This window comes from Callithrix jacchus, chromosome 19 (assembly GCF_049354715.1).
Source record: "Callithrix jacchus isolate 240 chromosome 19, calJac240_pri, whole genome shotgun sequence".
Classification (NCBI taxonomy): Eukaryota; Metazoa; Chordata; class Mammalia; order Primates; family Cebidae; genus Callithrix; species Callithrix jacchus.
This window is the reverse complement of record NC_133520.1, coordinates 44,056,058-44,083,039: the sequence shown is the minus strand read 5'-3', so window position 1 is coordinate 44,083,039 and position 26,982 is coordinate 44,056,058. Positions and strand designations below refer to the sequence as shown.

The following is a 26,982-nucleotide window of genomic DNA, read 5'->3' as shown; positions in this document are numbered from 1 at the left end:
TCCCAAAGTGCTGAGATTGCAGGCATGAGCCACTGTGCCTGGCCCAATTCTTAACCTAAGATACATTTTTTAACAATGCTTTGAAAATCCATGATAATTTCTGACTCCCACATTCTTGGGTACAGAAAATATACTGCTAATCCTAGTTAGCAAAAAAACAAATGTCTTGTAAAATTTGTTCTAATTTCACATTGACTTTCTCCTAAATTTTGCTTTATAATCAGCGGGTCCCAATCATTGTTCTGTACGAATGCAAGTTCATTGTCACTGATCTACAACAAATAGAAAAAAATAGGATAATGATGTAGTGAGTCTCCTGTTAAGATGACTATGATTTATTTTTTTATGTATTTTTTGAGATGGAGTCTCACTCTGTAACCCAGATTGGAGTGCAATAGTGCAATATCGGTACGCCACAACCTCCGCCTCCCAGGTTCAAGCAATTCTCCTGCCTCAGCCTCCTGAGTAGCTGGGATTACAGGCGTGTGCCACCACGCCCAGTAATTTTTTTTTGTATTTTTAGTAGAGACAGGGTTTTGCCATGTGGGTCAGTCTGGTCTCGAACTCCTGACCCTCATAATCTGCCTGCCTCAGCCTCCCAAAGTGCTGGGATTACAGGCATGAGCCACTGCACTTGGTGACTATGTATGATTTAAAAGGTCATCTTTTTTTTTCTTTATTTTAGCTGCTAAATTTGTGTTATGTGAAAAGATTGTCTTTAAAGATTATGTTTTCCCATTCCTGCTTTTCAGCTAAAATGCCTTTTTTTTTGAGACGGACTTTTGCTCTTGTTACCCAGCTGGAGTGCAATGGCGCATTCTCAGCTCACTGCAACCTCCGCCTCCTGGGTTCAAACGATTCTCCTGTCTCAGCCTCCCAAGTAGCTGGGATTAGAGGCATGTGCCACCATGCCCGGCTATTTTTTTTTTTTTTTTTTTGTATTTAGTAGAGACAGGGTTTCACTATGTGGGCAAGGATGGTCTCAATCTCTTGACCTCGTGATCCACCCGCCTGGGCCTCCCAAAGTGCTGAGATTACAGGCGTGAGCCACCACGCCCAGCCCTGAAATTTTTTTAATTAAAAAAAATGGTAGAAAAAGACCAGATTTGAAACCAAAGATGTCAGAATTAGAAGGAATATCAAAGCTCTTTAATTTACAAGTAAGGAAACCAAGACTACTTGGAGGGTTAAGTAGTTCACCAGACATCACATGGGTCATAAGCATCCAAGGCAGGATTTGAATCCAACTCTAATGAGAATTCCTATGAAAACATTTGCTTAAAATAACACATAAAAAACCTTCTCTTTTCATAATTTTCTCATCTGGCTTAAAATAGAGCAGAAGTAGTATTACCTTACAAAAGGCAAAGCACTTAAATGTATTTTTCTTTTTTTCCATAGGTATGTAGGATTTTGTATGAAATTTGTAAATATGTTGCTGTCTCATGGGATCAAGCCTATTCTCGTATTTGATGGATGTACTTTACCTTCTAAAAAGGAAGTAGAGAGATCTAGAAGAGAGTGAGTTATTTCTCTACTTAATCTCTAACTTCATTGCACTAAGGTCAGACATTGTAGTCTATAGGATACCAATTTTTGAAATTTTAAGCCAGGTTCAGTGGCTTCCCCTGTTGTCCTAGGTACTCAGGAGGTTGAGGCAAGGGGATCACTGGAACCCAGGAGTTCAGCGCTTTAGTGCCCTCTGATTACCTCTGTGAACAGCCACTATAGTCCAGCCTGAGCAACATAGTAAGATCCAGTCACTAAAAAAATTTTTAAATTTTTTTAAGTTTTAGTTTTTGACAGAGCCTCACTCTGCTGCCCAGGCTGGAGTGCAGTGGCACAATCTCAGCTCGCTGGAACCTCCACCTCCTGGATTCAAGTAACTTTTGTGCCTCAGCCTCCGGAGTAGCGGGGACTACAGGTGCACGCCACCACGCCCAGCTAATTTTTGTATTTTTAGTAGAGACAGGGTTTTGCCATGTTGGCCAGGCTGGTCTCGAACTCCTGACTTTGCGATCCAACGGCTTCAGCCTCCCAAAGTGCTGGAATTATAGGCATGAGCCGTTGTGCTTGGCTTAAACAAATTATTAAATAAAATTTTAATTTGTTGAGGCTTATTTTATAGCCTAGTATGTGAACAGATTTCCTTAAGTGTTATGTATGTGCTACATTATTATCACTTTTTTTAAAAAAAGTATTTTAGTTACTGCATTTTCTTTGATGTAAAGAATTACTGTGGAAAAGCCTGATGGTAATCTTGCGTGTGTGTGCACATATACATTTGAAATCACGTGTTCTTTTTGCCTTAGAAGCCCAAAGCATCCGGGTTAATGTTCTCAAGGACCTGGTGTGTACTTTCAAATGAGTCAAAAACTTGTTTCAATTCTAGGAAAGCTTCTTGAATTATTGTTTTGTTATAGTTTCTTGAGTCAGCCTCTTAAATGTTTTATATTTTAAAAATGTTCTTCCCTTGCAGAAGACGACAAGCCAATCTTCTTAAGGGAAAGCAGCTTCTTCGTGAGGGGAAAGTCCCGGAGGCCCGAGAGTGTTTTACCCGGTCTATCAACATCACACACGCTATGGCCCACAAAGTAATTAAAGTAAGCTGATAAAAAATGAAGTCGAAGGGGCAGGTGGGCAAGTTCACTAAAGCTAGTTTTAAGTTGTTTATTAATGGGAGAGCAAGAAAATCAAGGGTGGAAAATCATTCTAGGCCTCATCTCAAGTAAAGGACAGATATTAGAAGAAGAAGGGCACAGTATCATTAGATAAAGAAGAGTTCAATAATTTTCAGGAGAAATCCTAAGGCATAAGTAAGGTTCTCTCTTTAGTTATGTTCCAGAACAATGGAAGGAAGAGGGCCAGGCACACACCTGTAATCCCAGCACTTCAGGATGCTGAGGCAGGAGGATCATTTGAGCTCAGGAATTTGAGACCATCGTGGGCAACATAGTGAGACCCTATCTCTATTAAAAATAAAAAAATAAAGAGGTGGAAGGAATAAATCCCTGGAGGTGTCCTGTAGTCTCAACACTTACCGTAACTGGCACTCTCAAAGGACGGAGGTCTGTGATTTAGCCTCATTGCCTCAGGCACCCTACAGACTTCTGTTCCCTGTTACCTCCTCCTCAAAGCAGCTTCTTTCCTGATCCCTGTAAATAAATCTTAGTGTCGGGGTGCCCACAGTCCCAGCCTTCACTTTCCCCTTCTTAGAACCTGCTTGGTACAGGTGTTTTTTATTTGTTGTTGTTGTTTTGGGATGGAGTTTCGCTCTTGTTGCCCAGGCTGGAGTGCAATGGTGCGATCTGAGCTCACTGCAACCTCCACCTCCCAGGTTCAAGTGATTCTCCTGCATCAGCCTCTCAAGTAGCTGGGATTACAGGCATTCACCACCACGCCTGGCTAATTTTGTGTTTTTAGTAGAGATGGGGTTTCTCCATATTGGTCAGGCTGGTCTCGAACTCCCAACCTCAGGTAATCTGCCCGCCTTGGCCTCTCAAAGTGCTGAGATTGCAGGTATGGCCACTGCACCCAACTAATTTTGTATTTTTAATAGAGACAGGGTTCCTTCATGTTTCTCAGGCTGATCTTGAGCTCCTGATCTGAGGTGATCTGCCTGTCTTGGCCTCCCAAAATGCTGGGATTACAAGCATGAGCCACTGTGCCTGGCCTGTTAAAGGTGGGTTGATAAAGGTGGAGTCAGCTTTTTTTTTTTTTTTTTTGAGATGGAGTCTTGCTCTGTCACCCAACTATCTCGACCCACTGCAACTTCCACCTCCTGGGTTCAAGTGGTTTTTCTGTCTCAGCCTCCCCGTAGCTGGGATTATAGGTGTACACCACCATGTCCAGCTAATTTTTGTATCTTTTTTTTAGTAGAGACACAGTTTCACCATGTTGGCCAGGCTGGTCTCGAACTCCTGATCTCATGGTTGGCCTGCCTTGGCCTCCCAAAGTGCTGAGATTACAAGCGTAAGCAACCGCGGCTGGCAGTCAGCTTTTTCTAGCTTAAAACAGTTCTGTCATCCGTTCTTGAGCTAAAATTAATACCACCGTTCTTATTTTGGCTTTGTCATTTGAGTCTTTGGCTCTTTCTGTATGGGTCAAGAGGAAAGGATGGGATGCAGGAGAGAGTGTGAAGTATAAGAGAAAATGTGTGCTCTGTGTAGTCACAAGAAGAGAGGCTGTACTGTGTCCGGAAGTAGAGGAGAAACCTTGGACACACAGTGGCGTACATGGGTGAGAGTGGGACTACTGCTGGGCAGAGAAAGAAAAAAAGTGAGAAAAATAGCAAATTGCAAATTGTCACCAAAATTGATAGTAGCAGATATTGATAACTCTTTCCTCTTTTTTTTTTTTAAGTTCCCAAAGCCTCTCTTCGGGCCTTGGGAACCATTTTCCCGTGATTTAGAACAAGGACGTTCCAGTTCCAGCTGCCTAGATTTTGACACGGAGGCTATGATAAGGACTCTTTTTCTTGGCAAGATTATTTTAGAAGTATTTTCTCATAATGTGTTGGTTTAACTATAGTTCTATAGTCTATAATATATGTAATATATATATATTTTTAGAGGAGAGTTATATATGTGTGTGTATATATGTATATACATATGTGTATATTTCCCCCCAAGACATTGCCGGATGTGGTCTATAATTTTATCAATACTGTGTCAGTACCCTGTTCGACTTTTGTAGCCTGACAGGACAACCCGTTACTTTTATGGGGAAGATATATTCAAAACTCCAAACAAATGTGTTTTTTTGGAATGTGGCCATTCTTAAGATGGAAGCTTTCTTTTTTTTTTTTAATTTCTGCATTCATGTCAATTGGGAGGAAGCTTTCTATAATTTAAAATAATTAGGCCAGGCACAGTGACTCACGCTTATAATACTAGCACTTTGCGAAGCTAAAGCAAGCAGATCACTTGAGTCCAGGAGATTGACACCAGCCTAGACAACATGGCAAAACCTTGTCTCTACAAAAAATACAAAAAAATTAGCTGGGTGTGGTGGCATGCACCTGTAGTCCCAGCTACTCGGGAGGCTGAGGCGGGAGGATCTCCTGAGCCCAGAGCCCAGGAGGTCGAAGCTGCAGTGGGCCCTGATGGCTGGCACCACTGCACTCCAGCCTGGGTGACAGAGCCAAAAAAATAAAATAATTACTTTTGTAGCTTGTAGGATTCTTTTTTCCTCAGACTATATAGGAGTATTTCTTTTCTCCAAATTTTATAAATTGATTTTTTAAAAAATGTCTTAGTGGCTATATAATTAGTTCAACATATACTAGAACTTGCAGTAGAAAAACTCTACTTCAAAGGAAATGATTTCTCAAAGTAGTATTGGCATGTGTGTGCTGAGGCTAGTAATAAAGTGGGTTTGAAACAGGAAGTTGTTCAGTGCTTTCCAGATGCTGTGCTGGAGATTCATTGTGATTCTCTCCTCCAGGCTGCCAGGTCTCAGGGAGTAGATTGCCTCGTGGCTCCATATGAAGCTGATGCGCAGTTGGCCTATCTTAACAAAGCGGGAATTGTACAAGCTATAATTACAGAGGACTCGGATCTCCTAGCTTTTGGCTGTAAAAAGGTACTTAACTCTACTACTACATGTTACTTTTCTATGTAGGTGGGAATAGTGTAAACCAAGGAGCTGAAGTTTTTCCTGTTCAGGAAATTATCATTTATAATATTTATAAAATTGATAATGATTATGAAATATATAATTATTTTATTTAATAGAATATTTGTAACTGACATCTGTTTTTATAACATTAATAATTATTTTATTTAAAAATGAAAAGAAGGTCTTTGCTCCTGGACATTTGTGTAATCTGGATACTTTTTCAGAGTAAGCCCTTAATGTTGGAGAGTTTTGTTTTGTTTTGTACAAATTCTTTAGTAGAATATGGACTTGCCAGTTTTATTTTTGACTAATGACAACATACGCTTTATATTTCTCAATTAGGTTGGATATACTAACTTATATGCTAATGGCTTGCTATGCAGTTATTTGGAATTATGTATAAAACTACTTCATGGAAAACTTACTGTAGGAGAGAATTAAGATACAAAACTACAGGCTGCTCTTATTTTTGTTAATGCCTATATTTATGACTATTTGAAGAGTCTCTATCAAAAGGTTGATACTAGGTTACAGTGATAAATAGGGGAGTATAGATGGCTTGTTTTCTTCCTGAATTTCCATATTTTCCTAATTTTCTACAATAAACATGTATTGTTTCAATAATAAGGAAAAAGATTACTTAAAAAGGTACAGAAAGAGAAAATGTTTTTTGTGTACATTACAATTTAATCATCACGACAACCCTGTAACATGGGTAGGAAATAAAGAGATACAAAAAGAGCTTTCTTTATACCTGAATTGTGACAAGTGAGTCCTGGCTGTATATCCTTGTCTAGTCATATCCTATGCTTCAGCGTAATTTATTTGTAAACTTGGTAATCATCAGCCTGTCTATCTGTGTCTCCTCTCTTTCAGTGTTATGGTGAAGAACAAGAAAGATTTCTTAAAATTATTGCAGTGGATTAGATAATAACAAATAAAAGTGGCCCTTCTAGGTATTAACGATTTCCCTTCCTTTCAAAGGTGATTTTAAAGATGGACCAGTTTGGAAATGGACTTGAAATTGATCAGGCTCGGCTAGGAATGTGCAGACAGCTTGGGGATGTATTCACTGAAGAGAAATTTCGTTACATGTGTATTCTTTCAGGCTGTGACTACCTCTCATCACTGCGTGGGATTGGATTAGCAAAGGCATGCAAAGTCCTAAAACTAGCCAATAATCCAGATATAGTAAAGGTAAGAGTGATCTGCCAAGTGTCCTATTCAATTTCCGAAGCATTTCCTTAATAAAATAATAAATCAGAATATGGATTTTAAATATTATGTGAATAACCTATTTTACATTATTAAAAGGAGCAAATGACAGGCACTAGAACTTTGCCTTAGCAACAAACATACATTGGAAGAATCATATTTTCTGCAGTGGACAAAAAAGTAGTGATCTTAAAAATAAAGACTGATATAAAGAGGCTCAAGAGTAAAATATTCTGGGGTAAAATTAAACTTAAAGTCTTTTGACTTATGTGCTATAACTCTGTAGTTGTGGCTCTCAAAAACTTTTTGGTCTCAGGATCCCTTTACGCTCCTACAGCTCTGTATAGTAATATTTTTTGTATAGGTAGGTGATAGCTATTGTTATTTACTGAATTAAAAATTTAAGCAAAAATGTAAATGTTTATCAATTTATTTAAACTCTGTAATAAACTCATTACAAATTAGCATAAATAGCATGCTTTTATGAAGAACAATCATATTTTTGAAAACAAAAATTATGAGAGAGAGGAATCATGCATGTATTTATGGAAATCTCTTTAATGTGGCCTAATAGAAGACAGCTGTGTTCATGTACAAGTTGAACATCCCTAATCCAAAAGTCTGAAATGTAAAAAAATCCAAAACTTTTTGAGCCCCAACATGGCAAGTGAGAAATTCTACACCTGATCTCATGTGAAGGGTGCACAAAATTATTCAAAATATTGTATAGAATTACTTTCAGTCTATGTGTGTAAGACTTATATGAAACATGATTTGGGTTTTTTGTCTTGTTTACCTTCTTGCTGTCAGCGTGTGGAAAGGTAAATGGATTTTATGTTTGACTTGGGCCCCATCCCCACCTCATCTCATAATGTGTATATGCAAATATTCCTAAATCTGAAAATATTCAAAATCTGAAATACTCCTGGTGCCAAGCAGTTTGGATAATGTATACCCAACCTGTATCTGCTGCCTCATTAAGTCTCATTTGATATCATGTGTCATATATCCTCTGGACAATTCTGAGACTCTGGATATCACTACTTTGCAGTTTCTCTTAAAAAATAAACATTAAAGAAGCTCATTTTCCCCCTTGGATATTCTCTAAAGCCCTTACAGTTTAGAGAGCAGAAATTCCATTTTTCTATTTCCAAGAGTACAAAGTGTAGTCCTCAGGGCTGAGGGTGACATAATGTAATGGAAAGATCTCTAGGTTGGGAGATGGTATCCCCGGTGGGAATAGGACATCTATCACTCGCCTGTGACCCCAGGATCCCTTCGGTTCTCTGGGTCTTCTGTTTTTCACCTGTGAATTTACTATGTAATATTTAGGATCCTTTCCAGCTTTAAGAATCACAGAAATCAGAATGTCAACTCGTTTTAAAAATATAATCGAAGAATATTTGGATTTTTTTAATTTTCAGATTTTGTATGTTCTTTGTTTTTTCCTTTCTTGAGAAAAAGAACTTTGAAGATGAATGAATAATGTATCTCAAAGTTACACCCAGAAAGATAAACTTGATGTATTATATAACTGTATTTTTATCCTTCAGATTAGTAATAGAAAAACCAAGGAAAGGCCAGGCACAGTAGCTCACACCTGTAATCCCAGCACTTTGGGAGGCTGAGGTGGATGGATCACCTGAGGTCAGGAGTTTGAGACCAGACTAGCCAATATGGTGAAACCCCATCTCTGCTAAAAATACAGAAATTAGCCAGGTGTGGTGGCTCATGCCTGTAATCCCAGCTACTTGGGAGGCTGAGGCAAGAGAATCACTTGAACTTGGGAGGTGGAGGTTGCAGTGAGCTGAGATCACGCCACTGCACTCCAACCTGGGGAGCAAGAGTGAAACTCCGTCTCAAAAAAGAAAAAGTAAATAAAAACCAAAGAAAATACTAGTTATGAGACTCAGAATTTTAAGTGAAATTACATGGTTGTGTTTGCTGATAGAATTGTTTTGATGTAGATGAAAGCAGTTAATGTTTCAGTCCCTCTTCATGATCCTGTAATGTAAGTCAGTTAGCCTTGAGGATAATATGTTCCCTGTTCTAGGGGGCGAGGGGTGATTTAAAAAAATCGGTGTTCCCAGTTCTTTAGTTGCGGATAAAATATTTTTGCTTGCATCGTTAGGTTATCAAGAAAATTGGACATTATCTCAAGATGAATATCACAGTACCAGAGGATTACATCAAAGGATTTATTCGAGCCAACAATACCTTCCTCTATCAGCTAGTTTTTGATCCCATCAAAAGGAAACTTATTCCTCTGAATGCCTACGAAGATGATGTTGATCCTGAAACACTGAGCTACGCTGGGCAGTATCCTTTCTGAGCCAGAATGGTAGAATTTGTGCTTTTTTCTTCAATATTTTTATGGCGATATTTTTTGTGAGGCATTTAGTAAAAAGCTTGCAAATTATTTTTTTGCTTTCTTTTTTATAGTGAACTCTGTATATTGTTCATTTAAATTACCATGCTAGTGAAAATTTGGGACAACTTTTTAAAAATTATTTATATACTTAGATGGAGTCTTGCTTTGACCCCAGGCTGAAGTGCAGTGGTGCAATCTCGGCTCGCTGCAACCTCTGCCTCCAGAGTTCAAACGATTATCCTGCCTCAGCCTCCTGAGTAGCTGGGACTACAGGCATACGGCACCACACCCTGCTAATTTTTGTATTTTCGAGATGGGGTTTCACCATGTTGGCTAGGATGGTCTTGATCTCTTGACCTCGTGATCTGCCCCTCTTAGCCTCCCAAAGTGCTAGGATTACAGGCAAGAGCCACCATGCCCAGCCCAACTTTTTGTCTGTAAACCTTAAGGCTCATCCGCTGTGCATGCTGATTATTTAGATTGACTGACAGGAGCATGCACAGGGTCTGTCACATTACAAAGGTGGCTCTTGAGAGGACCTCCTCATGGCAAGCACGATCGATTTCTCAGAGGAGCATTCTGGGCATTTGAGTGCACCAGGAGAGGATGCCCTTCTCATAGCCACTGGCCACGTGCACACAGGCTGATACAGAGCCCTGACTCCCTTAGGTGGTGGCTAGGACTTTTTCTTCCATCTCCCTTGAAAGGGGAGGAGTATGACAGCATGGGGCTTTGCTTCAGAAGACACCAACTCCTGCAGGGACCGACAGAGACAGCGAACTATGTCTGTGCTTTCAGTAATGCTGATGTGTAAAGTAAGTAGACTCCATTTAAGTTATAAACCTATGGATTTTCTGTGACAATAGAAAACATTTTTCCATCTTAGTACAGTATCATTTGGTTGATTGTTAATAAATATATTTTTCCTTAATCTTATCAACCTAGATATGTGGATGATTCCATAGCTCTTCAAATAGCACTTGGAAATAAAGATATAAATACTTTTGAACAGATCGATGACTACAATCCAGACACTGTGATGGTAACGTTTTGATGACCACCCTGTGAAAGCACATTTTAGTGATGTCTCAGGAACTGCGATTAAAGGCAAAGCTTCATAGACTAAGCATCTTTTAAGCATTTCTTTATCCAGGCTCTGTGCAGAGTGTACATTAAAAACAACTTAATCCTAGAGAAAGTACATCTGTTAGAACATATATTGGTTAATTTTTTTAAATTAGGAAGTAACTGTTATTTATGATCAAACCCTTATCCTTGAGCATTTCATTTGAATATACCAAGCATTTGATGCCTTTTTGCCTCATCTCACGCCATTCAGCTTCTGTGGCATTTGGCATCGTTAAAGACCCAAACCTAGGAACACTACGGGAGTAAAAACTTTTTTTCACTCATGCACAGTTTAACAAGTACTTGGTGCACGCCCCTGCTGTTTCTTTGAACAATTTGCTGTTTTCTTCTGCTTCGATTCTGTATGTGTCCCTCAAGATGCTGTCGCCCATCGTTCTCTTTCTCTTTGTATTTCTGTTATCCTCTGATCTCTTTTCTGTTTACATTTCTTCCGTAGGTAAGTCCTTAGGGCTTTAATCCCATTTACGCAAAGAACTCAGGCCTCCATCTTTACTCCAGTCTCTTGCCTGTGCACCAACCATGGAATTCTCGCTGTCCCTTGCATCTCTGATTTCCTGTAGCCTCAAGTCTATTCATAGGCAAATAACATTTCTCTTTTATATTTCTACTTAACAACTATTACTGTATAACAATATGATTCTATTCTGATTATTTCCAATAGAATGTGGTCTTCATAAAGGCAGAACTTTGTGATCTTCATGGTTGTATGATATTTACTGTGTAAATATCATTCATTATGCTGAATGAGTGAATGTCAGCTACAGGTCTTTTGTTCTCTGAGACTGGAAAACTTGGAAGTAAACTTTGGCTTCCATTTCGTTCCTGCATCCTCTTGCCTCTTTGAGCTGGCCCTCTGGTTAACATTTTCTTCTTTTCTGTAGCTTCCAGTCTAATTCTTGCTCACTAATTTATTCCTTTACTCAGCATTTATCAAGCACTGTAGAAGTGTAGTTAGGTTAGCTGGGGTTCTGGACTATGAAGAAAAATAAGAAATATGGGAAAAATAAGATCCTGGCCTGTCAAATGCCCATTGCCTAAATAGGAAGGAGATGGGATTATATAGAGAGAAACATGGTAAGTGCTATACTAAAGATGTGTTCTAGGCTCCGTGGAATCAAAAATGTCCCTCACTCCACCTAAGAGAATGCTCCAGCATAGTAATGGCAAACATCTGAGCATTTGCTATGTTCCAGGTAGACATGGTAACTCATTTACTCTTCGGAAAGCCTCTGAAGTCAGTACCGTATCATTTTACAGATGAGGAAACAGTTAGAGGACGCCTAGGTAACTTGCCCAGCTCACCATTTTAATAAATAGGGGAGCTGTGATTCCAAGCCAAGCTCTCTACTGTCTGCTCGAAGAGAAACCGATGCGTATCCTCAGTTTGCGAGGATTAGCAGAGTTTTTCAAGATGAGTAAGTGATTCCAGGCTTTAAAAAAAAAAACAGCATATGTAGAGAAAAGTGATGTGTTAAGGGAACTTAATATGTAAAAGTGATATATTAAGGTTGTTCATGATGGCTGGACTAAGAGTGTCTTAGTGTTTACCATGTAAAGGATCCAGATCTTGATAAAGAAAAGAAGTAAGCCTGGAAAAGAAGACCACTAACAAACTGGTGACCCGTTGAGGACCGAAAAGTAACCATTACTCTGAGCTGAAATAAGCCCAGCCTACCAAGAGAGCAAATCCATGACGCTGAAAATGAACTTTATCAGCTCCAGTTATGTAACCCTTACACTCAGTTGCTATTTCCCTATTTTCTGACCTTGCCCCGTATCGTACAGTACCCACCATCCATGTGTGGCTATGTAAATTTGCTAAATAAAATGCCTGTTTTAGTTCTCCATTTATAGTAGCCACCTTTCAGGTGCTCAGTGGTTAGTGGCTATAACATACTGGACAGCATGGAGCTTTTCTATCTGTGCAGGAAATTCTGTTGAATTTTTACTTCTACTATCGTATTTTTATATCTAGGGACTCTTTAATTGTACTTTTTAGGGGCCGGGCGTGGTGGCTCATGCCTGTAATCCCAGCACTTTGGGAGGCCGAGGCAGGTGGATCACGAGGTCAAGAGATCGAGACCATCCTGGTCAACATGGTGAAACTCCATCTCTACTAAAAATACAAAAAATTAGCTGGGCATGGTGGCACGTGCCTGTAATCCCAGCTACTCGGGAGGCTGAGGCAGGAGAATTGCCTGAACCCAGGAGGCGGAGGTTGCGGTGAGCTGAGATCGCGCCATTGCACTCCAGCCTGGGTAACAAGAGCAAAACTCCGTCTCAAAAAAAAAAAAAAATTGTACTTTTTTTTTTTTGAAGATTTGGATGCCATCTGTTATCTTTCTCTCTCAGACTATGATAATTTTTTGGACATTTTTTTCTGCTCTCTAACTGCTGTGTATTTTTTTCCCGTGTTGGTATTTTCTCCCTCATGGTGGTAACTTCTGTCCAGTCATATTTGAAGGGGCACTGGAAAGCTCAGGAAGCATTGTGTGAATGCGGGGCTTTTTATATTGGACTTCGTTCTTGGGTGACGTCATTGGTAACACATTGGACTTGATGTGTGAATTCTCCCAATGTTGGAATGTTCTCTGCACAGTTACATTTTTCCAAAAAGAAACGTCTGCTTAGGGTGGCTAAACTTTGGCTCTCTGTATTTCAAGAGCAGGATAGGGAAAGTGAGTTGGGGCAGGCCAGGACGGGCCTTGCCATTCACTATTTAGCCTTTTGTTTAATCTCTGTTTTCAGACAAATGAATCTCTCTACTTTCAGAAATGCCTGCTACGTCTGTTACTCTTTCTGGGTTTCAGAAGTTCAGTTGTTCTAGTTCTGAAGGCAGGTAGATCGTTTGTTGACTGTCTGGTCAGGTTGGGGATGGGGGCATGGGGGTCAAATAATTCTCTCTTTAGTCATCTCCCAGCAGTGGCTCCTGTAATGCCAAGGCTTTAATTCTTTACTCCAGCCACAGAATTCTCACTGTCCCTTGCATCTCTGTTTTCCTGTCAAGTTTATTCATAGGCAAAACTAAACAGATTCATTTTATAAATCAACTTTTAATAACATTTCTCTTATTTTTCTACTTAGCACTTATTACTATGTAACATTATGCTTCTATTCTTTTCTGATTCTTTCCAATAGAATGTGGACTTCATATAAGACACATTTAATGGAAAAGTATAGGACCAGCAGAGTAGGAAATGTAATTCAAGGACAGGTATTTATTTCATCAAATGCTGTTATATTTAAGGGTAACTTAATATTTGTAATTTATGTTGATACAGAAGGAAAAAAATTGATAATTTTCTTTTTGCAAATAACCTTTTTCCTTTTCCTTTTTTAGCCTGCCCATTCAAGAAGTCATAGTTGGGATGACAAAACATGTCAAAAATCAGTTAATGTTCGTAGCATTTGGCATAAGAATTACTGTCCTAGACCAGAGTCGGGTGTTGTTTCTGAGGCTACAAGATTGAAGCAGAATCCAAGTACTGTGGGAGTTGAACGAGTGATTAGTACTAATGGGTTAAATCTTCCAAGGAAATCATCTGTTATGAAAAGACCAAGAAGTGGTATGTATGTCAGTTTTGCAAAATGCTGGTGAATATTGGTCATATTTAAGACATCATTGCCAGGCCACATGCGGTGGCTTACTCCTATAATCCCAGCACTTTGGGAGGCTGAGGTGAGCAGATCCCCTGAGGTCAGGAGTTCGAGATCAGGCTGATCAACATGGAGAAACCCCATCTCTACTACAACATACCTATAATCTCATCTTCTTGGGAGGCTGAAGCAGGAGAATTGCTTGAACCCAGGAGGCGGAGTTTATAGTGAGCTGAGATCATGCCATTGCATTCCAGCCTGGGCAACAAGAGTGAAACTCCATCTAGGAAAAAAAAAATTAGCTGAGCTTGGTTGTGGGTGCATGTAATCCCAGATACTCAGGAGGCTGAGGGAAGAGAATCGTGTGAACCTGAGGGGTGGAGGTTGCTGTGAGCCAAGATTGTGCCTGGGCAACAAGAGCAAGACTCCTCAAAAAAAAAAAAACACTGCCAAACGCAAAGTCACTAATATTCCCTCCTGTTTTCTTCTAGAAGTTTTATAGTTGTATTAGTCCATTTTCACACTGCTGATAAAGACATACCTGAGACTGGGCAATTTACAAAAGAAGGAGGTTTAACAGATACACAGTTTCACGTGGCTGAGGAGGCCTCAGAATTATGGTGGAAGGTGAAAGGCACTTCTTACATGGTGGCAGACAAGAGTGAGAGCCAAGCAGAAGGGGTTTCCCTTTATAAAACCATCAGATCTCATGAGACTTATTCGTTAGCACAAGAACTGTATGGGGGGAAAAATGCCACCATGATTCAGTTATCTCCCACCAGGTCCCTCCCACAACACATAGGAATTATGGGAGATAGAAACAAGATGAGATTTGGGTGAGGATACAGCTAAAATATATCAGTGGTTTTAGCTCTTAAATTTTACAGTTTTAGCCTGTGAACCATTTTCAGTTGAGTTTTTTTATATGATGTAACATAGGATTATGGCTTTTTATTTTTTTCCTTGTATATGTGGCCATACAGTTATTCCAGTACTCTTTGTCAAAAAGTTTTCCTTTCCTCATTTAATTGCCTTGGCAGATCTCTGCAAAACCAGCTGACCACATGTATGTGGATCTTTTTCTGAACTCTGTTATTCTATACCACTGCTCTCCTTACCTATTTTTACATCGGACACACTCTTGGTTACTGTGGCTTTACAGGAACTCTTGAAGTGGGGCAGTAGAAGTCTCTTAAGTTTATTTTCTTCTGAAAACTTGTTTTGTCTCTTCTGTTTTTCACATTTTACATTTAAGAATTTAGCTTACTAATTTCTAAAAAAATGACCAGGGATGGTGGTTTGCACCTGTAATTGCAAGGTTTGGGGGGGGCCAAGGCGGGTGGATTGCTTGAGCCCAGGAGTTCAAGACCACCTTTGCCCCAACATACTGAGACCCTGTCTCTACAAAAAAAATTTTTAAGGCTGGGTGTGGTGGTTCACACCTGTAATCTCATCATTTGGGGAGGCCAAGGCAAGCAGATCGCTTGAAGTCAGGAGTTCCAGACCAGCCTGGCCAACATGGCAAAACCCCATCTCTACTAAAAATACAAAAAATTAGCCAGACATGGTGGTCCATGTCTTAATCGCAGCTGCTTGGGAGTCTGAGACAGGAGAATCGCATGAACCCAGAAGGCAGAGGTTGCACTGAGCCGAGATCATGCCACTGCACCCCAGCCTGGGTGGCAGAGTGAGACTGTTCCCCCCAAAAACAATAAAAATAAAAAGTCTATTGAGATGTAGTTGAATCCATACATCAATTTGGAGAAAGTTTACATTTTAACAATACTGAATTTTCTGATTTATTTATTTAAATCTTTAATATAGCTGGGTGTGGTGGCTTGCACCTGTAATCCCAGCACTTTAGGAGGCTGAGGCAGCTGGATTATGAGGTCAGGAGATCGAGACCATCCTGGCCTACATGGTAAAACCCCATCTATACTAAAATACAAAAAATTAGCCAGGTATGGTGGCGCATGCCTGTAGTCCCAGCTACTCCGAAGGCTGCGGCAGGGGAATCACTTGAACTTGGGAGGCGGAGACTGCAGTAAGCCGAGATCACATCACTGCACTCCAGCCTGGCAACAGAGGGAGACTCTCTCTCAAATAAATAAATAATAAATAAAATCTTTAATGCTTTGTAGTTTTTATTGTACAGATCTTAACATCGGTCAAATTTATCTTTATAATTCCGATTTTTGATGAGAATACTATAAATAGTATTCGATGAAAATACTATAAATAGTACTTTCAGTTTTTTCTAGTTGCTCATTATTGGTATATAGAAATACTGTTGATTTTTGTACATTAATCATATACTTTGCAGCTTTGCTCACATCACATATTCTAGTATCTCTTTCGTAGACTACCTAGGATTTTTGACATAAAGGACTGTGTCATCTATGAATAAAGACAATCTTGCTTCTCCTCTTCCAGTTTAAATACCTTTTATTTCTTTTTCTTAGTATAAGAGTCTAAGCTTGTTTTCTTTGGAACTGCCTGATTTCAAGATTTCCTGTAAGCCACAGTGTGTGGTGTGAGATAGGTGAGGAGAGCAATGGTACAGAATGTTAACGGAGTTCAGAAAAATTTCCACATATATATGGTCAGCTGGTTTTGAACAGATGTGCCAAGGCAGTTAGATGGGGAAAGGAAACTTGAATCTCTAGTATAATACAGAACAGAAGTGCTGAGAGTAATATGCTAGGGATTGGGAAAAGATGGAAGTTTTTCAGCATAGAGGATGTTTCAGATGGAAAGAACGATTGTACTTGCTTCCTTCTCTGAAATTCTTCCCTCTCACATCTACATCAGTGAATGAAATAGCAACAATAAAAACAAAGACTTGCAAATTGTAGTTCATGCTTCTATTTTTCAAATTTAAGTATAGATTATACATATTTGGCTGGAATACCCTGATTCCTTATGAACCTAACTTTGTTTCTTCGTATGAAATAAAAGGTTTTTTGTATATGTTATATAAGACAACATATACTTGTTATATAACAAAGTACACTGTACATGTGCTTTCATTTTCTTCTCCTGAAATGGAGAGCAATCAAGATAGGCTGTCCATTTCCTGTAGATAGCTTACTATCAGCAAGTTTGCAAGTATACTCTAGTATATTACTCTATAATACCTAGTATATTATGCCAGGCTAAGTCTACTTTTTTATAACTACAGCTTAGCAATAGATTTTTGTCCCCTTGCTACACACACAAACACAAAAACAAAACAAAAAACTAGAGTAAGTTGAATCCCTATTTTATGTATCAGCCCTTCAGATGATTTAAAGGTAGCCATTGCGACACTCCTAAATTTCTCTTCCAGGATATATGTTTCTTGGCTATTCAGGTTGTGCTCAGGATGTAATACAGGTTTTCAATAATTGTGTAATTGTTACAGTGAGTACGATTATTGAAATGTGATCTGCTTACCACAGAATACATACTTAGAACTGTGGCACTATTTCAGTCCTGTGCTTTTATTATTGCAAACTAAGATTGCATTAACGTCCTTGCAATCTGGCATTTTGCTGGAATTTGCTGAGTTTATAATTGATATTTGCCAGTTGCTGTTAGGTATAGTTACATTGTAATCTTAAATGTGGGTTAACTCATTCCTCTTACGGTAATCTTACTTGATTTTAGTTCATTGTTTTGCCTGTTAGTTTTTTTTGTTTGAATCTTTGTATTTTCTAGTATATGGGTATTATCTATGTCATCTGGAAATTGATGCGTCTTAAAGTTTTGGTTTCAGCGTGTTTGCTTATACAATGTTTAACTGAAACGGAGCAAGTACAGAACTCTGGAGTACATAAGACAGACTTCCTTTTGACTCACAGCTGCCAGTAGTCTTTTAGGGCTGAGCATCTTGCTGCAAATCCCTGTAACTAATTACAGTAGATATTGCTCTACATTCTCTGCTAGAATGATATGTGGGACACTCAAGTGTCTTGCCAAATTCAAGATATGCTTCATTTATGGAGTCTCCCAAACAGCTATGCTAATAGCCTTATTGTTTTTCTTATTGAAAAAAAAAAAAAAGAGGTTAATCTGGTTTGGCTTCTAAAAGCCTAGTTGGGGACCCTAGAATACTTTTTATTTTTCCTTTTTTCAACCCCACCACCGAACACTTGTTTTTCTTCTTCTGTCATGACTCACAATTCCCTGCGTAATAAACAGATTTGACTTTTGGCCAGGAATCAAAATCTCTTGCCGATACAGCTTTTTAAAAATCTGTGCCTTTTAAAAATTTGAGGCATCTCGTTTCTGGTGTTTTGGTAGCCCCAACATATCTTACCAGTTTCATAAAGATTACAGTAGTGTGTACTTACACACTCCTGTGAAGAAGAAGCTGTTCACACTAAGTAATTCAAAGAACTTTAGTGCTATCTCTTTGTACTTACCTATCCCAGATTTTAAACTTGGGTTATTATTTTATCTTGTGATTTATTTTTTTATAAGATGGGGTTTCACTATGATGGCCAGGCTGGTTTTGAACTCCTGACCTCAGGTGATCCACCCACCTCGACCTCCCAAAGTGCTAGGATTACAGGCGTGAGCCATTGTTCCCGGCCTTTCTTGTGATTTATTTTAATATACAGAGTATATCTGACACAACAGCAATCTTCCTGGGGCTCATAGTGAAGTGATGAAGATCAGAGCTATAGCACAAATTATGTGACAGTCCCAATATACATCAAAAACCAGAACACTCTTAGTCCATTTTGTCCTGCTAAAGAAAAGAAAGAAAAGAAAATCAAAATTTAAAGATTAAAAATTAAAATTAAAAAAACACATAAATCATATGTATCAATAGCTGCCGGTTTTATTGGAACATTTAAATAATTTATCATTAACCATATAGTTACATATACATTTTCCTGGATATTTTTTAATATTCAAAATTAGACCCTTAGTATAATAAATATATTGCCACACAGGATTGATTGTGCTCTGAAATTTTGGTTTGGGTAATTTTCATATGAAATTGTATAAAGAATTGATATGAAATCTTAAAGTAATGTGTGAAATTATGAAACAGCTAAGGGAATTTTTTTAAATCATGCTTGTGTTTTCCTTTATGAGGCATAGTTTAAAAAAAAAGTCCTTATTTTTAGGACAATGGAATACAGACTAAAGTCAAGGCCAAATCTCTAAGTACAAGCGAAACAAAGATTTACAGATAATTTTGTTTTTATTTAGAAGAGCTGTCAGAAGATGATCTGCTGAGTCAGTATTCTCTTTCATTTACGAAGAAGACCAAGAAAAATAGCCGTGAAGGTGATAAATCACTGAGCTCTTCAGAAGTGTTTGTGCCTGACCTGGTAGATGGACCTGCTAACAAAAAGAGCTTAAGCACTCCACCTAGGACAAGAAATAAATTTGCAACATTTTTACAGAGGAAAAATGAAGAAAGTGGTGCAGTTGTGGTTCCAGGGACCAGAAGCAGGTATGAGTCATGTCTCCAGAATGTTGACTGTCTGTTGTATTATGTATTCTGTTGGTATTCACTCTGTCTTGAATGAACATTGAGTCTAGAGGGAAGCAGGTATAGAACCTGCCTTAATCTGATGACAGTTTTATCATGTATTGTCTCAGTTCTGACATAAATCCCCTCAACTTCTATTACTTTTGTAATCTCTTCATACAGAATCAAAATAAAAGAGGATTATAGCCTCTGTTGTTCATTTTGCATTACAGAAATTCTGTTATTTGGGGAGTTCCCATCCTCTTCTTTTTCCTTTCTACTTTTTTGGTTTCTTTTGAGGGCTTAATACAATTTTACAAAGTATTTTCAGAAATATATTCTAATGTGGATGACTCTGGAGCTGTCATATTAACTGAGAAGCTGACGCCATGCTAGGTGCTATAGTTCAAAAATGAGAAAGACATTGTTTTTGTTTTTGAGAAGCTTGTATTTCAGTTGGAAAAACAAGTACATAAACAGAAATCTTTTCATACAGTATGGTGAGTACAGAGATAAAGGCATGAATACGGTGTTTTCAGGGCGTTCAAGGGGCATCTAATGCTGGGGCAGTGGTTGGAAAGGGTGAGAGAGAAGGGATGAGTGTTGGATGTCCCTGTCTAGGTTTAAATGACAGGTGAAGCAGGAAAAGACTGATGCCAAGTACCTTCCCAGTAGAGTCAGACAGCTTGAGCAAAGGCATAAAGATGGGGAGCAGCACGGGGTCCAGGACAACTGCTTGCTGTCCATCAGTGCTGTGAGGACCTCTGCCGGAATTCAAGCTGGGGAAAGGTAGGCGGTGAGGGAGTAGAAATAGGCAGGAGACCTCTCATTGAAGGCTTATGCCAAGATGGGAACTTGTAATCTTCCTTAGAGGCGATAGAAACATTGAGAGGGTCGCCAGCATGGTGGCTCACGCCTGTAATCCCAGCACTTTGAGAGGCCAAGGTGGGTGGATCACCTGAGTTCAGGAGATCAAGACCAGCCCAGGTGAAACGGTGAAACCCTGTCCTTACTCAAAGTACAAAAATTAGCTGGGCATGGTGGTGGGTACCTGTGGTCCCAGCTACTTGGGAGGCTGAGGCACGAGAATCGCTTGAACCTAGCAGGAGGTTGCAATGAGCCATCACGCCACTGCAGGCCAGCCTGGGTAAGACAGAGCAAGACTCCATCTCCAGAATACAAAAAAGAAAAGAAAAACTTTGAGAGGGTTTTAATCAGGGGAGGTGTGTGATTTGGTTCCTGTTTTAGAGTGACCACTCTGTGTGCCCTGTGGAGAGTGGATTCGAGAGGACCACAAGTGGGGTGCAAAGATCAGTCAGGCTGTTGCCATAGTCCCTGGGAGCAATAATGAGACTTTGAAGAGTCAGTTTAATTTGGGGATTAGGAATTTCGATGCTGGAGTCAGGCTTCCCGGATTTGAATCCTGTTGTGTTCATTATGAGATGTGTGATTTGGCAAGTTAACTTCTGGGTGCTTCAGTTTTCTCCTTTTAAAAACCGGGGATAACAATGATAACAGCCTTAGGGCCAATGAGAGAATTAAATGAGTTACCTTATAGATAGATGATAAACATACGGTGAAAGGTGCCTTACAGATAGATGACAGACATACGGTGAAAGGTGCCTTACAGATAGATGACAGACATACTGTGAAAGGTGCCTTACAGATAGATGACAGACATACGGTGAAAGGTGCCTTACAGATAGATGACAGACATACGGTGAAAGGTGCCTTACAGATAGATGACAGACATACGGTGAAAGGTGCCTTACAGATAGATGACAGACATACTGTGAAAGGTGCCTTACAGATAGATGACAGACATACTGTGAAAGGTGCCTTACAGATAGATGACAGACATACGGTGAAAGGTGCCTTACAGATAGATGACAGACATACGGTGAAAGGTGCCTTACATATAGATGACAGACATACTGTGAAAGGTGCCTTACAGATAGATGACAGACATACGGTGAAAGGTGCCTTACAGATAGATGACAGACATACGGTGAAAGGTGCCTTACAGATAGATGACAGACATACTGTGAAAGGTGCCTTACAGATAGATGACAGACATACAGTGAATAACTCCTACTGTGTTGACTTTGGATGGTGGTGCCACAACATGAGAAAGGAAATGAAGTGTCAGAAGTGATTTAGGCATGATAGGGCAAAAAACAGTAAGAGAAAAAGTTACCAGCCCCTGCATTCCACTAGAAGACTTTGAATTAATAGTCTTTGTTTGTTTTTCAAGTTATTTATTTTTATTTGAAATGGAATTCTGCTCGTGTCACCCAGGCTGGAGTGCAGTGGCATGATCATGGCTCACTGCAGCCTCCACCTTCCGGGTTCAAGCAGTTCTCCTGCCTCAGCCTCCCAAGTAGCTGGGATTACAGGCACCTGCTACCACGCCCAGCTAGTTTTAATGTTTTTAGTAGAAACAGGGTTTCATCATGTTGGCCAGGCTGATCTCAAGCTCCTGACCTCAAGTGATCTACCCGCCTTGGCCTCTCAAAGTGCTGGGGTTGCAGGTATGAGCCACTGCACCCAGTCTGTTTTTCAAGTTTAGTTAATCAGGCTGCAGTCAGCTTTGTCTAACCATGATGGTGGGAGATGAGCGTGAAGGAATGAAGCACTGGTGGTTTCTCAGTCTCACCTCAGGTGATGTTTCAAACCCTTACCCCATCGAGTCTTCTCAAGGAAACAGTTGAGATACAATATGATTAAATGATGTTTTGATTCATCTTTTGCTAGTCGCCCTCATTAAAGGTGCTTGCTAACAGTGGAGTGATGAAAATTGGCCACAAAAGATGGAACACAGTGCTCTAGCTAATACACACTGATTAAAACATTGACTTCTCTCCCTTGGAAGTTTTTCTGGCTTGGTTTTATTTTTCCGCTGGGGTGAGAGTAGAGTTTCCCTGTGCTGCTGCTTCATGTTGAACTCTTCTTTGGAGACAACAAATGAGACTATGTGTCTCTACAGGGCTTGCCTATTTAGTCATTGTAGAAGCTTAGGGAACTCCTCAAGTTCGAGACAGTACATCATTGCTTTACGTCGTTTAGATGTTTCACTAGTAACTTGTTCAGAGGGTGCATTAACAGGTACCTAGAGAAATAATCTTGTTCTCTATCAGCTTTCTGTGAAATAATTATCGGGAGTAAGTCTTTGGTGTATTATTTTCTGGCCTATGTTATATAGCAACATCTAATAATGACTAGATAGGGCCAGGCACGGTGGCTCACACCTGTAATTTCAGCACTTCGGGAGGCCAAGGTAGGGGGATCACCTGAGGTCAAGAGTTTGAGACCAGCCTGGCCAACATAGTGAAACCCCGTCTCTACTAAAAATACAAACATTAGCTGTGTGTGGTGGCGGGCGCCTGTAATCCCAACTTCTCGGGGTGGGGTGTAGGGACTGAGGCAGGAGAATAGCTTGAACCCAGGAGGAGGAGGTTGCAGAGAGTCGAGATCACACCCCTGCACTCCAGCCTGGGTGACAGAACGAGAATCCATCTGAAAAAAAAATTTTTTTTTAATTAACTAGATATTATTAAATTAGTTTTCAAAGTTCATTTTCAAAGTAATTTTACATGTTTTGCTATTTCACACATTATTATGAAATACACAGGATTGAGGCTGTCTTCACTATGTGGGGTTAAGAGACTGAGGCTCTGAGCGGTTAAGTGTTCCCAGGGTTGTATAGTTAGTACTGTTGATAGGAAGATTCCTAGTCACAGACGTAATGGATTGGAAGCAGCATACAATCCAATAGGCCTGCATTTGAATTTAAGAACTCCTATCAGCCAATTGGAAGGAAGTAGCCAAGAGCTGGGAAGGTTCCGAGTTTTAATTCTGTTCATTAGCTGATTCATTTTATAACCCTAGGCCTCGTCACTATAACTCCTCTCTACCTGTGAAACAATACCTCGGACAACAGTTGGGCAGCATAGGAATTACTGTTTATTTAAAAATGAATTTGCAGTTACATCTAGGAGCTCATGTTTTCTGCTCACTGAAAGCCTGGTATGAGCTTTTCTTCCATATGCTGCTTCCTGCCCCCTCCCCATACAGCTGATCTAGGGATTTGGTGAAAGGATAGAAAGGATTTTTACTCTCTAGCATTTAGTAAATATTCTGTTCATTATCTTGGATTTGAACTAATGCTTATTAAGGAGGTAAATTCTCTTGAAGTTTTATATTTATCTGATCATGTACACTAGGATTTTTTTTAAACCTAAAAACTCTCCTTGAATAAATCCTCCCCAATAATAATGTTGATCTTTCATTTTTATTGGAATGCTTTTTTTTTTTTAAAGCTGCTATACTGAATAAGTAATACTTCTTTAGAAATAGGGAACCAACCCAAATGCCCATCGATGATAGACTGGACTGAGAAAATGTGGCACATATACACCATGGAATATTATGCAGCAGTAAAAAATGATGAGTTCGTGTCCTTTGTAGGGACATGAATGAATCTGGAGAACATCATTCTCAGCAAACTGACACAAGAACAGAAAATGAAATACCGCATATTCTCACTCATAGGCGGGTGATGAAAAATGAGAACACATGGACACAGGGAAGGGAGTACTACACACTGGGGTCTATTGGGGGGGAATAGGGGAGGGACAGCGGGGGGGGGGAGCTGGGGAGGGATAGCCTGGGGAGAAATGCCAAATGTGGGTAAAGGGGAGGAAGGCAGCAAAACACACTGCCACGTGTGTACCTATGCAACTGTCTTGCATGTTCTGTACATGTACCCCAAAACCTAAAATGCAAAAAAAAAAAACAAATAGGGAATTTTTTTATTGTGTTTTAGGTTTTGGGGTACATGTGAAGGACATGCAAGATTATTGCATAGGTACACACATGGCAGTGTGATTTGCTGCCTTCCTCCCCATCACCTATATCTGGCATATACCCCCATGCTATCTCTCCCCAACTCCCCACCCCCTGCTGTTCCTCCCCTCTTTCCCTCCGACAGACCCCAGTGTATGATGCTCCCCTACTTGTGTCCATGTGTTCTAGTTCAACACCTATGAGTGAGAACATGCGGTGTTTGATTTTCTGTTCTTGTGTCAGTTTGCTGAGAATGATGGTTTCCAGGTTCATCCATGTCTCTACAAAGGACACGAACTCATCGTTTTTTGATGGCTGCATAATATTCCATGGTGTATATGTGCCACATTTTCCCAGTCCAGTCTATCATATATGGGCATTTGGGTTAGTTGATTTGAAAGAAAGTCTTAACCTCTATATTTAAAAGAGTATAGAAGTTTATAGGGTACATTAATCTACTACGAGTTCCCAGATGATATAACACTAGGAGCAAAGCTAAGGTGAAGGGTAAATGGCTAATTTCTGCGGTGGTTTTTTTTTTTTTTTTTTTTGAGATGGAATTTAGCTCTTGTTGCCCAGGCCGGAGTGCAATGACATGATCTAGGCTCACTGCAACCTCCACCTCCCAGGTTCAAGTGATTGTTTTGCCTCAGCCTCCCAAGTAGCTGGGAGTACAGGCATGTGCCACCATGCCTGGCTAATTTTGTATTTGTTTTTTAGTAGAGATGGGGTTTCTCCATGTTGGTCAGGCTGGTCGTGAATTACCAACCTCAGGTGATCCACCCACCTCAGCCTCCCAAAGAGCTGGGATTACAGGCATGAGCCACCACACCCAACCCTAAATGGCTAATTTCTTTAATTTTGCTTCCTACAAAATATGAGTGAATGGTTGTAAATTGTCCTTTTGGTTGTGTATTTCCATATCTGTTCATATGTTTGACCATCAGCCATGTTTTAGCCCCATCCTAGGTACTGTGGAAGATACAAAGACGTGGGAAGTACCTGCCCTCAAGGAGTTTGCTATTTGGGAATTTAAAAATTTAGGGAAAGAACACCTACCTATATGATAATTAGGTATAAAATACAGAAGTTCCAAATACATGTGTATATAGATGAATGCTTTTAGAAACTCCTGTCTAAAAAATTCATTGTATAAAGAAATTTTTAAATGTGTGAGTGTTGGCATAATCAAAATTTGAATTTTGACTAAAATTTGCATGCCTCTATGAAATTTTGTATTTATGAGGCTTTTTTCAAAAAGAAGCTATTCTATTTTGAATCTTGATTACCCTTTGAGAAAACTCTAAAATACTTACACTTATTTATTCTTTCTGCTGCTGTTTTTCTGTTAGGTTTTTTTGCAGTTCTCCAAATTCCATTGACTCTGTATCAAACAAAGTGAGCTGCCTGCCTCTGGATGGAACTGCTGTCACAGTTAGAGAAAACAGTCTGCATGAATCAGATTATCGAGACCAGGAAGGCGAGGGACAGTTTGACACAAATGTAACATATAATTCAAGTGATGATCTTCCAAGTGATGACATTCCAAGTGATCACATTCCAAGTGATGACATTCCAGACAAGGCAACAGTGCTTACAGATAAAGAGTCCTCCTCTTTCCAGAGAAGCAGATTCACAAGGACCATTTCACCACCCACTTTGGGAACACTAAGAAGTTGTTTTAGTTGGACTGGAGGTCTTGGAGATTTTTCAGGAACACCGAGCCCCTCTCTGAGCACAGCACTGCAGCAGTTTCAAAGAAAGAGCAACTCCCCCACCTCTCTGCCTGAGAATAATATGTCTGACGTGCCTCAGTTAAAGAGCTACGAGTCCAGTGATGATGAGTCCCATCCCTCACGAGAAGGGGCCTGTTCTTCACAGTCCCAGCAAAGTGGAGAATTATCACTGCAGAGTTCAAACACATCAAAGCTTTCTCAGTCCTCTAGTAAGGACTCTGATTCCGAGGTAAGTCAAATTGTGAAGGCTTTGTTTTCAAATTTATATGTAAGAGAAAATGGGGTGTTACTCAAATAATTGAGGAAATTTTTCCTACATGTAAATTACTGGCTATATTAATTTTTCATTCTAAATTCTATGCAGAAAGTTCACATTTTATTCATTTGAAGGTATCTTCTCTGTATCTTTCACATTTTGAACTCTGATATATTTAACTCTGTGTATTTCCTGAATCACTGTGTGTTCCATTGATGGGTAACTCAAGGTGTGCCACAGTTAAGACCTAGGCAGAATGGTAATCTGTGAAATGAAAAGTAATTATAAATTTGCTGTTTAAATCCTTAATATACTCTTGAATTCAGATAATGTTTAAGACCTTATAAGGGGCCAGGTGTGGTGGGAGGCTGTGGAGTGGATCAGTTGAGATCAGCCTGGCCAATGTGTTAAGAGTTTCTGTAAGGTATAATACAAGTTAATGGAGTGCTTTTTGCTATTGGGTTTTTTAAGTATGTAATACTGGGTAGCATCCCAAGATAAAAGTATGAGCATCCCACATTAAACCTTTTGGAAAAATGCAGAAATGTAAACTCTTCTGAGTTTCCATTCATTGCTATCTTCTTTTTTTTTTTTTTTTTTTTTTTTTTTTTTTTTTTGAGATGCAGTCTGCTCTATTGCCTAGGCTGGAGTACAGTGGCATGATCTTGGCTCACTGCAACCTCCACCTGCCAAGTTCAGGCAATTCTCCCATCTCAGCCTCCCA

The 26,982-nt window shown here is 39.6% G+C and overlaps 1 protein-coding gene across 8 annotated transcripts in view; it reads left to right on the top strand.

Annotated features, from left to right (window-relative positions):
• The window catches only part of EXO1 (exonuclease 1), a 46,081-nt gene that overhangs the window by 3,182 nt on the left and 15,917 nt on the right, over positions 1-26,982 (top strand). For 5 of the 8 annotated variants that reach the window (XM_035280758.3, XM_078357238.1, XM_035280754.3 and 2 more), the window contains 9 exons: positions 1,402-1,521; positions 2,480-2,603; positions 5,446-5,583; positions 6,604-6,816; positions 8,966-9,153; positions 10,151-10,247; positions 13,695-13,920; positions 19,157-19,403; positions 25,619-26,231. In XM_035280758.3, coding sequence (XP_035136649.2) covers positions 1,402-1,521; positions 2,480-2,603; positions 5,446-5,583; positions 6,604-6,816; positions 8,966-9,153; positions 10,151-10,247; positions 13,695-13,920; positions 19,157-19,403; positions 25,619-26,231 — 1,966 coding nt within the window. The remainder of the gene's footprint in view (positions 1-1,401; positions 1,522-2,479; positions 2,604-5,445; positions 5,584-6,603; positions 6,817-8,965; positions 9,154-10,150; positions 10,248-13,694; positions 13,921-19,156; positions 19,404-25,618; positions 26,232-26,982) is intronic. The other 3 variants (XM_078357241.1, XM_078357240.1, XM_078357242.1) reach the window with 2 other exon arrangements.